Below are 16,026 nucleotides of genomic sequence, written 5' to 3'. Positions count from 1 at the left end.
AAGCAAGCAGATCGTGAGTTTCTCTCTTTATTAAATCTACCCCCAGCCATGGAAAGGGGAACAGACCACAGTTACTGTGACCACCCCCCTTGTCCCAGGACACAGGGAATCTTCTGCCTGTGCCCTTACCCCTCCCCCTGCCCAATAAATAAAAAGGGGACAAGGATGTACAGGGCCAGGGAGGAGAGAGGAGGAGAGTGCCCCAGGCCCAGGATAATGTCTGTGTTGCAGGGGAGCTGGGGGAGAATAAATAGACCATGGATCCCATGGTGGGGTGAGGAAGGACCTCGCGCTGGCACAAGGTGGGGCAGGCGAGGGGCTGCGTCCCCTTGCCCCAGGCTGGCAGCGGGGGGTGGGAACCTGCCTGCAGTCTGGAGCCCAGCTTTGTGGGGCAGGGCAGTCCCCGATGGCCGCTTCCTGATCAAGCGCACCCTGGTCCAGTCCTGCCAGGAGGGCCTGAGAATTCTGTTGCCAGGACCACCATCTCTCCTCTCCCCCCAGAGGAAACTGCCCACGCTGGGCCAGGCAGGGAGCCCTCCAAGACCCACTGGCAAGGCCAGGAGCAGGTGTGTATCTCTCTAGGCCCCTGGGCAGGAGGGAGGGTGGAGGGACTGATAGCTCTGGGTTTAGCTCCTCCCCTTCTGGGGATCTTTAGCTCTGACCTCCACCGGTGACCTGGGGTGTAAGCCGCTGGAGCGGGGCCTCTTTGGCCCCCTGGGTCCCCTGTAACCGGCGTAGCCGTAGCTCCTCCAGGCCTTGCCACAGCTCCTGACGTTCCCGGGCCTTCTGCTGCTCCCTGGGGAGAGAGGGAGAGGCAGTTCCCTGCCTGGAGCTCCAGGGGCAATCTAACTCCCTCACCACCACCCCACCTGCAAAGAGACTCAGTGGGAATCTTCCACTTGGGGAGAAAACACCGAGGAGAGACGGGTCCCAGCCCATGGTCATGGAGTAGATGGATCAGCCTGGCCCTGAGAGGCCCCGCCTGAAGGGCTGTTATGTTGTTTAGTTGCTAAGTCATGTCCAACTCTTTTGTGACCCCATGGACTATAGCCCACCAGGCTTCCCTATGCATGGGATTTTCCAGGCAAGAATACTGGAATGGGTAGCTGTTTCCTTCTCCAGGGGATCTATCTGACCCAGGGATCAAACCTGCATCTCCTGCATTGGCAGGCAGATTCTTTACCACTGAGCCACCAGTAACCTCCATACTAGGAGGAAGTACTTGGGAGGATAATTGGAGGATGCAGTGGAAAGCTGGGCACAGATGGCCCAGCACGTGACAAAACCATAGGGAGAGACTTTAAACATCTGACCAGATGGGATATGGGTTATCCTTTTAGGTTCCCTCCAACCCTTAGGAGCTGGTCCTTTTCCTGCGTTTCTCCCCTCTCCCTCCACGCCCAGCCTCTCAGCACTCACTGCTGCTTTTCCAGCTTGTAGGAGGCCGTGAGCTCATCAAACAGCTTCCCATTCATCTCCATGAAGGTCTTGAGCACATTGTAGATCAGAGACACAATGGTTCTTGGCAGGGACAAGGACGAGGTGAGAGATGAGAGCAATTTCAGTTGGGTCCCACCTCCCACTCCAGCATTCTGCCTATCTCTGTGTCCCAAACACAGCTTGCAGCCCTGAACACCATAAGCACTACCCTTCTCCTTCCCCTTTCACCCCGCCTCCACCACCTTCAGATGCCTTCCCTGATCCTCTCCAGCTAGGAGTAACCCCAGTTCTGGACTGGCTGGCCCTGCCCCAGCCTCTGTGGATCAGGTCAAAGCCTGGGCACTCACTGATTCCAGTGCTCCTTGGAGACTTGGTAGAGGGTCCCAAACACAGCAGGCAGCACAGTGTGGCAATTGTCCTCAATGAGGCTCAGGATATACTCATTGTTCCAGAAATACAGAGCCCGCTCTGCAACCTGGGGCAGCGAGATGGCAGAGTAAGCGCCTCAGTGGCTTCCCTGCAGGTGCCTGTCCTGGAATCAGACCCAGCCCCAGACCCAGGGCACGCTGTCCTCCTTATATCCCATCTTCAGGGTTCATCTGACCAACATGGTGAGGTGCAAAGAACACTGGATTTGGAGTCCAGTGCTCAAGTGAATCCTGGCTCCACTACACACTGGCCACATGGCTTTGGGAAAGGCAATTTACCCCTCAGCCTCAGTTTTCAAATCTGTAAATTGGGGCTAATAATAGCTACCTCCATATGGCTGTTATAAGAATTATATGAGGTATTTAGTAAACTGAAGTGCCAGAGTCACTGTGAGGAAAAATTGACAACCACCAGGTTACGGCTTATAAAAATGAAAGTCTGCACACACATGTAGGAGAACACTGGTTACATCCAGCCTGGATGGAGTCGGGAAGCCTTGCTGGTCTCTGTGAGGCCAATGAAATTTAAGGCCACTAAGAAAGGGGGAAAGTGAAGACAACCATCCATCCCATTCATGGACACTTGGTAAACATCCATTTCAGGTTACCAGATGTGCTTATGCTACCGTCTCTTCAGTTCTCCTCTCCACCCAGGCAGCCCATTCTACAGATAAGGAAGCTTAATCCAACTCAGAGTGGTGAAGTGATTTGCTCAAATCTCCTCAGCCACTGGGAGGTCTCCTGACCCTGAGTCCAGCATCTCCACATTATCAGACCCAGGAAGGTCCAGAGGAGAAACTGAGGGCAGAGGAAGCTGTGTGAGGTCAACCTGCCAACCGTCCAGTCCATACCCTGGCTCTCACCCCACCTGTCCCCACCTGTACCTGGAAGTGGGGGCTGGACACACAGCGGGCCACCTGCTTGAAGAGGGGCTCCTGGATCTTCACGAACTGCGAGGGCTCGATAACATCCAGAATCTCCTCCATCTCCCCCAGAAACATCACCTGGGGTGGGGGCAGGGACACAGGGGCGATGGTTCCCATCTCCCCCGACATACACCCAACTGCCTTCGGGAAGCCAAGCCTTCCCAGCCTCCCTGCAGTGGACACCAGAGCCCTCCTTCATACCTCTTTCTGGGTACAGGTTTTTGGCCAGTATTTGAGCAGCCCCCGGATCACCTGTGGGAGTTGAGGCAGAAAGGAGTCAGGCCTGCCAGGACACCAGGTTGCCTCCCCCACCAGAGGTACTTGAGGGCTTCCCTGGTGGCTCAGTGGTAAAGAATCCACCTGCAATGCAGGAGACGCACAAGACGTGGGTTCAATCCCTGGGTTGGGAAGATCCCTTGGAGGAGGGCACGACAACCCACTCCAGTATTCTTGCCTGGAGAATCCCAAGCACAGAGGAGCCTGGCGGCCTACAGTCTATAGGGCCACAAAGAGTAGGACAAGACTGAAGCAATTTAGCGCACACACCAGAGGTACTCACATGCTCTGTCAGGGTTGCATCCTTCTCCAGGAACTGCACCACACAGTATGCCAGCTGCAAGGGAGTGGGGGTAGGGTGGTGGAGGGGTAGGCAGAGAGAAGGAGGACAGGGGTCAGGAGAGGACACCAGATATTTGCTCATTTACTCTTCACTCATTCACAAGCATTTACGGACCACCTAGGAGATACCAGGCACCGTGTGTGATGTGTAGGGACACAATAATGACCCTACAGGGGAAATATTCAGCAAACCAATCCTTAAAAATTTTATAAAAGGTTCCATAACCACAATCTGTATCATGATCTACGGGAATATAGAAAGAGGAGAGCCTAAGCCTGCCCAGAGCAAGTTAAGAGGGAGGGGGCTGGGAAGCCTTCAGAGAGCTGATGTCTAAGACCGGCCTGAAGGGATCGTGGGGATTCTCTAGACGGAAGAGAATTAGTCAAGAAAAAGGTGAGAGAGGATCCCATGAGTTCATGTTTTCGAGTGCCTGGAGTCAGAGTGTCAGGCTGACCCTGCCAGTCGGTGGCTGCCCTGACCCTCAGGCCCTCTCCACTATGGCGGGGCCAGGCCTGGGCCTCACCTGGGCATGGAAGACAGACAGCGACTTGACAGAGTGCAGGGGGATCAGGACTCGAACCAGGAACTGCTTGTGCTCTGTCTTCAGGGGCAAGGCAAAGCCATTGATGATGCTGAGGAGGGGACACAAGAGATGCAGAGGGCTGGGGTGACTGGGCCTCCGTCCCTCCTCCCAGAGTCCTCCAGATGCTCCAGCTGAGGCCCAGAGAGAGTCACCTTCCTAAGATCTCCAGCAGCTCAGCAACGCCATTGAAATGCTCGAATTCATAGATGAACCTTTGAGAGGAAGAGAAGGATGCACAAGAGTTCAAGGCAATTGGAGCGGGCCCAACCCTCCTCTCAACCACCCTGCCTACCCACCCCAGCCCTGCACATTAACCCAGAGGCTGTGCTCTCTTCCCCAGACACCAAACCAGGCCCAATGAGATCCACACCCACTTCTATATCACCCTCTCAGCCCAGCCACCACTGCTACTCTGGGTCCCTGCTCAAACCTCTCTTCCATGAAGCATTATCTGCCAGACCTTAACTCTCATTACCTGGTCCCATCCAGTCCACAGGCACTCAGCCTGAATCCTTCACTCTTCATGCCAATCAACCGAAAGAATGACAGAGTGTCTATTCTGGGCTATGTATTTCTCAAAACTATCCCAAGAGGTAAAGCTTATTAGATCCATTACACAAATGAAGAAATCAGGGCTCAGCAGCTCAGTCACACTTGCCCTAAAATTAATAAGCAAGGGATCTAATACCCTGAGCTCCTGGAGGACAGGGATCATTCCTCACCTATTTCGTAGCTAATAACAATAAGAGCTAAGGTTTCAGAGTTCTAGCCTTCGTCCAGGAGCTATAGTGAGCGAAGGCATTGCCTCATTTCATCTTGACAACTCTGTGTTAGTATAGTTATCATTCCCATTATAGAGACGAGGAAGCTAGGAAAAAGCTTAAATATTTTGCCCAAATTCACCCAAATAGTTGAACCAAACTTAAACACAGGCCATCGAGCTCAAGAGCCAGTCTCAACTAAAAGGCCATATGGGCCTCTGATGCCAAGTAGGCATTGGTGCTCAATACATACTTACAGTAAGAATCTCTTTCTTTGGGTCCTATGGCCTGGTACAACAAAGATCAAAAGATTTAGATCCTAGACCCCTTGAACTGACCTAGTCCCTGAAAACCATTTCATCTCTCAGCCTGTATTTTCTCATCTGTAAAACGGAAATAAATACCTTTCTCTGTTGATCTCACAGGATTTGTATAAGCAGTACTACTGGTAGCAGTACATGCTGCCAAGAAAAAACTCAATAAACCATAGTTCTACAGGGTCCCCTAGCCCAGAAGCCTTTGCCTCTGTCTTCTTCTTCCTACAGCTCTCCCGGCTCCCTCCAGAGGTTTCAGCAGGGCAGGCAGCAGGCACCCACCGGAGGAAGATATGGCTGCACTGTTTGCGGATGTAGGCCCGGAGCCCCAGGAACTTGCCGTAGACCCGGTGCAAGATGGTCTTGAGGTACTCACGCTCCCGGGGGTCCTCACTATCAAACAGCTCCAGGAGCTGTGGGAGCCGGGATCAGGGGTTAGGAAAGAGACCAAGCCAGGCTACTCCCATCCTATCCCCATGCCCCCACAGAGAGCCTGCCCCTGCCCCATGATACCACCCAGCCTGGGTTCCCCACTTCACCATCAAGACAAACTTTTGATCCACATATCTCTTGGCCACAGAGGGCTGGAAGTCTGGGCTCTCCAAGAAACGCAGGAAAAACTCATATACCAGCTGGAGGAGGGGATAGACGACACGGTGAGTTCAGGAACTGCCTCCCCCTTCATCCTGCCCTGTGGCCCTCAGCCAACAGTCCAGGATCTCAGGAGACCCTCTACCCCCTCCTCGGGTCTCTTCTGAAACTCATATCCCTGTCTTCCCCAGCCCTCCTACCTGAAGATGTGGCCATGAAGGCTCAAGATTGGGCTCATCCTCTTCAGGGTCAAATTCAGGGTTCTCACTGGGCGGCAGCGTCCGAAAGATATTCACTGAGATCTGAGGGGCAGGTCAGGGTTCTTTAAGGAAGAACCCTCTGAGGCAGAAGCTAGGACATCCCTCATCCAAAGTCTAACGGGCCTCAGTACCTGCCTCAGCAAGCAGTTCCCTCCTTTGCAATCACTGCCTGAACATCTAGTTCATGGAAGACCTGGGCTTGCAGTTGGGGACTGAGGGGCAGATGAGACACATCCCCACCCTCTAGCAGGTGCAGTCCAGCAGGGAAGATGAGATGGAAAATGGTAAGGTCGACGGACCTTCTAAGCAGCGGAAGGGAGATTTCTAGTTTGAATACTGAGAGAGGCTTCATGGAAGAAGCAGCAGATGAGCCAGGCCATGGCACAAGGAAGGCACACCAGGCTTCAGAAGAGCGCAAGCAAAAGGGCAGGGTGGGACAAGTCCAGGAGGCACTGAGGGACCTACACTGGCAGGGTGCTGGGCAGGAGTGGGGCTGGGAGACGGGTCAGGCGGGAGACACGGGCCCTAAGGCCAAGCCAAAGGGCATGGGTTTATTCTCTGCCCGGGAGCTCCGCGGGCAGGCAGTAGGGTTCCCATGCGCACCAAGGTGCTCACCATGCGGATGATGTCTGGGTAGACAGGCTCAATTAGGACCCCCCGGGTGCTCCCCACGCACTCCACCAGCTCATTGAGTGCCGCCCGCTTCACCTCCTTCCCCTTCAGGTCGGCCACACAGTCCAAGAAGTCAAACATCACCCCACACTGGGCCAGCTTCCGGCTCAGCAGTTCATGCAGCTCAGAGGCTGGCACATCTGGGGAGGGAGGAGGGGTCTGAGCCTGGGCCCCAGCTGCTGCAGCTCTGGGCAGGGGTGAGCCTTCCTAATCCCTAGGGCAGGCTTCTCTGCCCCCATGCCCCATGCTTCTGGGCCATCTCCCACTCCTTGCAGAAAGTAAACCACTTCTGTCCCATCCTCCATTCTTGTGAGGTAAAGGAGCTTCATCTCTTCATCCTAACTGAGGCCCAGAGAACACGACGGCCTGATTGGAAAGCATGGTTACAGACCCTGGACACCTGGGCCTTCCACAGGTGCCCCCAACAGCCATGGCCTCCCTCTCCTAGGTAGCACTCTGTCCTAAGAGCCAGAAGTGGGGAGAAGAGCCAGGACTAGGAGTCTCTCGGGTGCCCTCTGCCTCAGCTAGTGGGGCCCTGTACCCAGAGGTGGGGGGACAACACCACAATTGCAGGGAGCCATGCTGAGCACCTGCTCCAGGACCCTGGCAGCAGCCAGGCTGCTAGTGGCTTCCTGGAACCCAGGCTGTAGGCCCCACCCTTAGCCCTGGTCTGCCCCCCAGGGTGGCACCACCTCCAGATGCCCCACCTCCAAGGATGACAGGCCAGTCAGGCCATGCGTCAGCACAGAGGGCGAGAGGGCTGGGGGGTGGGGGTCAGCTCAGGTGGTGGAGTCCCTTGCTCAGAAGGGGCCATCCAGACTCCGTCGGATCACAGCTGCCAGCTGCTTCTCACTCCCCCACCCCCAAGGCTCGCTGGCCCACTCCAGGACTCAGGTCCCCTCGCGGCCAGCAGCCGGGCTCACCTTTGAGCAGGGGCAGTGGAGTGAGTTCTTGCTGGTTGCTCTGATAGCGGAACTGAGAGGAGCTGTGGGACCGCCGGGGCCGGGCCCTGCGGAGGGAACGGCGGGAGAAGCCGTCCACCTTATCGGGTGGGGGCACAGGGGACAGCCCCGGGGAAGAGGGGCTGGTGGGGGTACTCGCTGGGGGCAGCTTCGTCTCCATGGCGGCTAGGCGGTGGGTCAAGCCTTCAGAGCCCCTGAGGTTCCCTCTGGGGCTGCAGGATGCTTTATGAGGCTGGGTTGACTAACTTGGGCCCATCCTGTGCGCTGCGGGAGGTGAGGGGGATGGGGTGGGCACAACCACAGTCCTGGGCCCCCCCCAGGACCTTTGGCAACTGCCCAGTCCTGGGGGGCAAGCACGGTAGACAGGAGGATGGCTCAGGTTTCAGGTCCTTCCTGAGGGTCCGAAGAGTCCAGCTAGGGTTCCCAGCCTGGCTCTTTTGAAAAAGAAGTCAGGGCAGAGAGGCCGGCAAGAAAGAGACAGAGAGGCTGTCAGTTCTTTCAGGACAGCCGGTGGGGCTGCCGCTGACAGCCTGTCTTCCTGCCCTCCGACCCTGGCCCAGACCCTAAAGGAGGTGCAGGTGCCTCCCTTCTCCCAGACATAAAGGCCCCAGGCTCTAAAACAACCCCCTCAAAATAGGGCCTCTCCCCCAAGCCAGACCCTATCTAGAATGGGGACTTTGGCCCTCATCCCTGGCCCCTAACAGAATGGGGACCCCGTTCCTGCTCCACTAATCAGGGTCACCAGGGACTCTTACAGGAATGGGGGCCCTATCCCCATGCCACCCCCTTCCTACAACCGGGCGCCCTCCCAAAACTCAGTTTCTCCTTCCTCACCCCCAAATCTCATCTGCCTCCCAATGGGGGCACACTCACTTCTCTGACGCTCAGACTTAGGTCACGGGCCCTCCAGGGGCTGCCTGTGGGGAGGGGAGCAGCTGCTCAGGGCTCCTTCGCAGCGGTCCGGTTCGGGGCGCTGGCGCTGGGCGGCGGCGCTCCTGGGTTCTCTCTCCGGCTCCGGGGGGGCCGGAGCATGCCCCCAACTCAGCCCCGAGTCGGGGCGCGGGCGCCCGGCGGGCTCCGGGCTGGCCGGGGCAGCGCGCAGACCTCTCCTCAAGTCGGGGGATCAGACCCGCGCAGCACCGCGGGAGCCCCGGCTCTGTGCGCACCGGCACCCGCCGCCCAGCTTCTCACGATGACATCAAGTCACCTCCCCCAGTCGGCCCGCACATCCCCGCGGGTTTGGGGGGCGGGGGAGGGGGGCTGCGTCAGGAAGTTCCCGCCGGGGGCAGCTGGGAGATGTAGTCCCTGCACCAATTAAAGCGGCTGCCTGACCGAAGGGTTAATCCCTGCGGGAACCAGGGGACAAGACTGAAGCAGAGTGGGACGGGGTCCAACTGGGGCTGGGCTCCTGGGCTCTGGAAGGGAATGTATACGGAGAGAGGAAGACTCAGGAGTCTGCACCAGGAAGCTGGGGGCAAGAGGCCCAATCCTCTGTCACACCCAAAGATTTGCCCTGCTCCATCTGTGCCCCAGGCATTCAACCCACAAGGGAATGTCACTCTCACTCCAGACTGGCTGGACACTTTAAAACCCCAGTAGAAAATGGCACCGGACTGGTTAATAGTCTGCAGTGAGTCAGTGCCTGCTGGGAGGGGTGTGGTACCCCCCAAGGCTGCTGGGAAATGAAGTCCTTCCTCAGCCTGCAGTCCCCCTCCCCTCCCTTGCTGTCTAAGGTGACATCATGGTCTGGATTTAAAGGGCCAGCCTAGGAGTGGCAAAGCATCAGAGCTGGAGATGCTCCCTAATGCTGCCACACCACCCCAGCAAGCTAGCCTCTCTGGATGGAACTCCCAGCCTCTCTGGGACCTAAGATGTGCTCTTGGGGTCTCTTGTTCAAAACCCTGCTGCAGGGACTCCAAGGCACAGGTGGAATTCCAGGAGTTTGGCATTCCTGCCAAAAGTTCCCAGTTTGTAGTCCTGGGCCCCTTTCCTAGCACCCTGGACCCCAACACCCTTCATTCTCCTGGACTCCATCCCCTACCCTATACTGTGAAATCTCCACCCAGAAGTTCCTCCCAAATGAACAACTAGTCCATGGAGCACCAAGAATGGGCAATGGAACCTGGCGATGAAGTCAGGGAGGGGCTGGGGTCCTTTTCAGAGTCTTCCTCACCCTACCCTAGGCCTTGTTGGCCACTCTGCTGCCTTGGAACCACCCAGCCACCTTGCCTGCTGCAGACGGAGCCTGGGTGCCCAAAGGGTGCCCACCTACCGGAGCAATAAAAAGCAAATGCTGCAGTTTCGCCAGGCTGAGATCCAGGGCAGAATCCTTTGCTCGGTAGGTCTTGTCTGTCTGGCCCTTGTGGCCTCATCTGTCAAATAGAAGCCCATACTTTCCCCCTTGCCCACCTCCCAGGCTCAGGAGATGAAGCTTCTCCAACACCCCTACAGAAAAAGCTGGGGAAGGGGAGGCCCACCAAGCCTTCTACAACCAGATGAGGACCCTGAGGAGTGAAGAGGAGAAGTGCTTTGCCCAAGGTTACATATCCTGCCATCGAAATCCGGGACTCCCACCTCCCAGCCTAAGTCAGGAGCACATGAGCTCCAGACCCCCAGCTGAGGTCCCGGGGCCAGTGCTCTGGACTCTGAGGGTCTCCAGGCCAGAGTGGCCATGGAAGGTTGGTGCTTTGTACAACCCTCAGATTGAGGACTGGAGCGCTGAAGAGCAGAAGACACACATAAGATTTCCTGCAAGAAATAGCCTTTGAACTGCATTTCAAAATAGACACAATATTACATGGCTATTGAAGAGTTGAAGAAGACTTTAAAAATAATTTTTAAATATTTATTTTTGGTTTTTCTGGGTTTTCATTGCTGTGCAGGCTTTTATTTAGTTGTTGCAAGCAGGGACTACTCTCTATTAATAGTTTAAGTGCAAGGGCTTCTTATTGTGGTGGCTTTTCTTGTTGTGGAGCACGGACTCTAGAGCAAGGGCTTCAGTAGTTGTGGCACACACACGGGCTCAGCAGTTGTGGCTTCCAGGCTCTAGAGCACAGGCTCGATAGTTGTGGCATACAGGGCTTAGTTGCTCCAAGGCCTGTGGAACCTTCCCGAATCAGGGATTGAACTGATGTCTCCTGCATTGGCAGGGAGTTTCTTTAGCACTGAGCCACCAGGGAAGCCTGAAAATTATTTTTTAAATCATTTTTACTGAGATATCATTGCTGCTGCTGCTGCTGCTGCTGCTAAGTTGCTTCAGTCGTGTCCAACTCTGTGTGACCCCATGGACGGTAGCCCACCAGGCTCCCCCATCCCTGGGATTCTCCAGGCAAGAACACTGGAATGGGTTGCTATTTCCTTCTCCAATGCATGAAAGTGAAAGTGAAGCCGCTCAGTTGTGTCCGACTCTTAGTGACGCCATGGATTGCAGCCCACCAGGCTCCTCCGTCCATGGGATTTTCCAGGCAAGAGTACTGGAGTGGGGTGCCATTGCCTTCTCCGAGATATCATTAACACACCACAAAACTCACTCATTTTGGTGTTGCTGTTTAACAAGTATAGAATATCAGTTTTGCAAGATGAAAGGTTCACGATGGTGTGATCACTCACCTAGAGCCAGACATCTTGGAGTGTGAAATCAAATGGGCCTTAGGAAGCATTACTATGAACAAAGCTAGTGGAGGTGATGGAATTCCAGCTGAGCTATTTCAAATCCTAAAAGATGATGCTGTTAAAGTACTGCACTCAATATGTCAGCAGATTTGGAAAACTCAGCAGTGGCCACAGGACTGGAAAAGGTCAGTTTTCATTCCAACCCCAAAGAAGGGCAATGCAAGAGAATGTTCACACTACCACACAATTGTTCTCATTTCACATCCCAGCAAGGTAACGCTCAAAATCCTTCAAGTTAGGCTTCAACAGTGTGTGAACTGAGACCTTCCAGATGTTCAAGGTGGATTTAGAAAAGGCAGAGGAACCAGAGATCTTCCTGTTTCCAACATCCGTTGGATCATAGAGAAAGCAAGAGAATTCCAGAAACACATCTGCTTCATTGACTACACTGAAGTCTTTGACTGTGTGGATCACAACAAACTATAGGAAATTCTTAAAGAGATGGAAATACCAGACCACCTTACCTGCCTTTTGAGAAACCTGTATGCAGGTCAAGAAGCAACAGTTAGAACCAGACATGGAACAACAGACTTAGTTCAAAATTGGGGAAAGAGTACGTCAAGGCTGTATGTTGTCACCCTGCTTATTTAACTTACATGCAGAGTACATCAGGCGAAATGCTGGGCTGAAAGAAACTCAAGCTGGAATCAAAATTGCGAGGAGAGATATCAATAACCTCAGATATTCAAATGCTGCTGCTGCTGCTGCTAAGTTGTATCCAACTCTGTGCGAACCCATAGACAGTAGCCCACCAGGCTCCCCCGTCCCTCGGATTCTCCAGGCAAGAACACTGGAGTGGGTTGCCATTTCCTTCTCCGATGCATGAAAGTGAAGTCGCTCAGTCATGTCGGACTCTTAGCGACCCTATGGACTGCAGCCCACCAGGTTCCTCCGCCCATGGGATTTTCCAGGCAATAGTACTGGAGTGGGGTGCTATTGCCTTCTCCGGATATTCAGATGACACCGCCCTAATGGCAGAAAGCAAAGAGGAACTTAAGAGCCTCTTGATAAAGGTGAAAGAGGAGAGTGAAAAAGCTGGCTTAAAACTCCACATTCAAAAAACTAAGATCATGGCATCCAGTCCTATCACTTTGTGGAAAATAGATGGAGAAACAATGGAAACACTGAGTGACTGAACTGACCTGAACTGACACACTCCAGTGTTCTTGCCTGGAGGATTCCATGGACAGAGGAGCCTGATGGGCTATAGTTATGGCTGTGCTGGGCTTTAGTTACTGCCCATGGGCTTTCTCTAGTTGTGGCCAGTGGGGGCTACTCTGCACTGTGGTACCCAGGCTTCTTGTTGCAGTGGCTTCTCTTGTTGTGGAGCACGGGTTCTAGATGCTTGGGCTTCAGCAATTGGCAGTGCATGGGCTCAGTAACTGTGCTGCACTGGCTTAGTTGCTCTGCGGCGTGTGGGATCTTCCCAGACCAGGGATCCAAGCTGAGAAATGGAGTATTTCCTGCCATGTCAGTCAGCAAGGATGTCACAGTCATCAGGATTCCCAGTCTCCAAATGTGAATTCCCGAGCCGTAAGGGCACTCAGTAAAGAGAAAAATACCTGAGACATAACAGTCATCACATTGCAGCCACTCCCCATGCTGAGCACTGAGGAACTCCCCAGATAGCTGACGTGCACAGGAAAGGGATGATTTCAGTGAGGCCAGATTCTTGCATCTTCCCATACAGAGAAAAGCACTTAATCCCTTTAACTTGGGAACTCTGCTCTTCTTAATTCACAGAAATACTTTTGATGTTCAGACCATCTGCCCTTTGTTGCAAACTTCTATTTAACCTGATTCCCCCCCACCCCAACCCACCCAACCTTCTCAAAACAGCTCTCTCAGGGTCTCCTGAAATGCCGTCTCCCAGATAAAACATGGCTCTCCATTTTTGTCGTTGTCCAGTCTCTAAATCGTGTCCAACTCTTAATGACCCCATGGACTGCAGCACGCCAGGCTTCTCTGTCCATCACTATCTTCCCGAGTTTGCTCAAACTTTTGTCCATTGAGTCAGTGATGCCATCCAGCCATCTCACCCTCTGTTGATTCCCTCTCCTTTTGCCTTCAATCTTTCCCAGCATCAGTGTCTTTTCCAATGAGTTGGGTCTTCACATCAGGTGGGCAAAGTATTGGCGCTTCAGCTTCAGCACCAGTTCTTCCAATGAATATTCAGGGTTGATGTCCTTTAGGATTTACTGGTTTGATCTCCTTGCTGTCCAGGGGAGGACTTCAATTTTTAGGTTCTGGCTAATTTTCAAGTCAACAAACCCCTGTCCTCTGCATTGGCAGGCAGATTCTTAGCCACTAGACCACCAGGGAAGCCCTGTTATTTTTATTATTAATTTAATAAACACTTGATGAACACAGCTCTGCTCCTGGCCTATCATGGGGGTCAGGCAGATGTCTTGACTCATTCCACAAGCATCTTCTGGGCAGCATCTTATTTATTAGCTGGCCTCCTAGAATGGGGCCTGCCTTGTGTTTCTAACAATTCTCTCAGAGGCTGTTCTTCAGTCTCTTCAGGTAAAGAGCTGTCTACCCAGTTGAGCTGTTTCAAATCCTGAAAGATGATGCTGTGAAAGTGCTGCACTCAATATGCCAGCAAATTTGGAAAACTCAGCAGTGGCCACAGGGCTGGAAAAGGTCAGTTTTCATTCCAATTCCAAAGAAAGGCAATGCCAAAGAATGCTCAAACAACTGCACAATTGCACTCATCTCACATGCTAGTAAAGTAATGCTCAAAATTCTCCAAGCCAGGCTTCAGCAATACGTGAACCGTGAACTCCCTGATGTTCAAGCTGGTTTTAGAAAAGGCAGAGGAACCAGAGATCAAGTTGCCAACATCCACTGGATGATGGAAAAAGCAAGAGAGTTCCAGAAAAACATCTATTTCTGCTTTATTGACTATGCCAAAGCCTTTGACTGTGTGGCACAATAAACTGTGGAAAATTCTGAAAGAGATGGGAATACCAGACCACCTGACCTGCCTCTTGAGAAATCTTTATGCAGGTCAGGAAGCAACAGTTAGAACTGGACATGGAACAACAGACTGGTTCCAAGTAGGAAAAGGAGTACGTCAAGGCTGTATATTGTCACCCTGCTTATTTAACTTCTATGCAGAGTACATCATGAGAAACGCTGGACTGGAAGAAACACAAGCTGGAATCAAGATTGCTGGGAGAAATATCAATAACCTCAGATATGCAGATGACACCACCCTTATGGCAGAAAGTGAAGAGGAGCTAAAAAGCCTCCTGATGAAAGTGAAAGAGGAGAGTGAAAAAATTGGCTTAAAGCTCAACATTCAGAAATCGAAGATCATGGCATCTGGTCCCATCACTTCATGGGAAATAGATGGGGAAACAGTGGAAACAGTGTCAGACTTTAATTTTTTGGGTTCCAAAATCACTGCAGATGGTGATTGCAGCCATGAAATTAAAAGACGCTTACTCCTTGGAAGAAAAGTTATGACCAACCTAGATAGTATATTCAAAAGCAGAGACATTACTTTGCCGACTAAGGTCCGTCTAGTCAAGGCTATGGTTTTTCCTGTGGTCATGTATGGATGTGAGAGTTGAACTGTGAAGAAGGCTGAGCGCCAAAGAATGGATGCTTTTGAACTGTGGTGCTGGAGAAGACTCTTGAGAGTCCCTTGGACTGCAAGGAGATCCAACCAGTCCATTCTGAAGGAGATCAGCCCTGGGATTTCTTTGGAAGGAATGATGCTAAAGCTGAAGCTCCAGTACTTTGGCCACCTCATGCGAAGAGTTGACTCACTGGAAAAGACTCTGATGCTGGGAGGGATTGGGGGCAGGAGGAGAAGGGGACGACCGAGGATGAGATGGCTGGATGACATCACAGACTCGATGGACGTGAGTCTGAGTGGACTCCGGGAGGCCTGGCGTGCTGCGATTCATGGGGTCGCAAAGAGTCGGACACGACTGAGCGACTGAACTGAACTGAACTGAACCCAACCCCAGGTTAAAGGGATTAAAACAGGCTCACCAATAGGAACAGTGACTTGCCTGAGGCCACACAGAGCTGGGATTGGAATCCAGATCCCTGACCTTTGGGCTTCAGGCCAACTTTTGGTTTCAGATTTTAGTAGAATTCATCTCTGGAGAAGGCGATGGCACCCCATTCCAGTACTCTTGCCTGGAAAATCCCTTGGACGGAGGAGCCTGGTAGGCTGCAGTCCATGGGGTCGCGAAGAATCGGACACGACTGAGCAACTACCCTTTCACTTTTCACTTTCATGCATTGGAGAAGGAAATGGCAACACACTCCAGTATTCTTGCTTGGAGAATCCCAGGGACAGGGGAGCCTGGTGGGCTGCCGTCTATGGGTCACACCGAGTCGGACACGACTGAACTGACTTAGCAGCAGCAGAGTTCATCACTCTTGTAAGGCTAAAATGGGATTATAATTACCTGTGAGTATCTCTTAAGTCATAATGGTGTAAGGGATCTTGTGTGACCAAACCTGTAAAGCAAGAGTGGGCAAATTTTTCTATAAATGGCCAGAAAATAAATATTTTAGGCTTTGCAGGGCTCTATCTCAAGTACTCAACTCTGCTGTAGCAAGAAAGCAATCCCAAGGAGTTTTCTGCTAGTCCAGTGGTTAAGAATCCGCCTTGCAAGGCAGGGGGCACAGGTTCGATCCCTGGTCAGGGAACTAAGATCCCAAATGCTGAGAGCAAATAAGCTTGCACTGCAACTAGAGAATCCATGGGCTGCATGACACAAGGAAGATCCCACGTGCTGCAGCTACACAGCCAAATTAATTCGTTAAAAAA

At 52.9% G+C, this 16,026-nt stretch overlaps 1 protein-coding gene across 3 annotated transcripts; it reads right to left on the bottom strand.

The window, feature by feature from the left end:
* Positions 1–13: 13 nt before the first annotated feature.
* PPP2R5B (protein phosphatase 2 regulatory subunit B'beta) lies at positions 14–8,782 on the bottom strand. 3 transcript variants are annotated; one of them, XM_052661565.1, is made up of 15 exons: positions 8,430–8,782; positions 7,880–7,990; positions 7,518–7,603; positions 6,538–6,734; positions 5,863–5,964; positions 5,611–5,703; positions 5,354–5,484; positions 4,149–4,208; positions 3,937–4,045; positions 3,354–3,407; positions 2,996–3,046; positions 2,753–2,872; positions 1,788–1,915; positions 1,420–1,521; positions 14–796 (listed from the first exon to the last, which is right to left on the bottom strand). In XM_052661565.1, exons 4-15 carry the CDS (start codon positions 6,673–6,675, stop codon positions 652–654), a joined length of 1,233 nt encoding a protein of 410 aa, XP_052517525.1. In that variant the 5' UTR covers positions 6,676–6,734; positions 7,518–7,603; positions 7,880–7,990; positions 8,430–8,782; the 3' UTR covers positions 14–651. The 3 variants fall into 3 exon arrangements, with proteins under 3 accessions (XP_052517525.1, XP_052517523.1, XP_052517526.1); XM_052661563.1 differs by having other exon boundaries at positions 7,518–7,990; XM_052661566.1 differs by lacking the exon at positions 7,880–7,990.
* Positions 8,783–16,026: the final 7,244 nt, after the last annotated feature.

This window comes from Budorcas taxicolor, chromosome 25, assembly GCF_023091745.1.
Source record: "Budorcas taxicolor isolate Tak-1 chromosome 25, Takin1.1, whole genome shotgun sequence".
NCBI lineage: Eukaryota > Metazoa > Chordata > Mammalia > Artiodactyla > Bovidae > Budorcas > Budorcas taxicolor.
This window is presented reverse-complemented; position numbering and strand designations above follow the sequence as displayed.

Excerpts from the sequence above, each read along its gene's own strand:
- PPP2R5B (XM_052661563.1), bottom strand. The coding sequence starts at position 7,716 with ATGGAGACGAAGCTGCCCCCAGCGAGTACCCCCACCAGCCCCTCTTCC. Across the intron at positions 2,873-2,995 it reads AAACCTGTACCCAGAAAGAG|GTGATGTTTCTGGGGGAGAT; the intron begins GTATGAAGGAGG and ends CCCCCACCCCAG. Across the intron at positions 797-1,419 it reads TACAAGCTGGAAAAGCAGCA|GGAGCAGCAGAAGGCCCGGG; the intron begins GTGAGTGCTGAG and ends CTCTCTCCCCAG.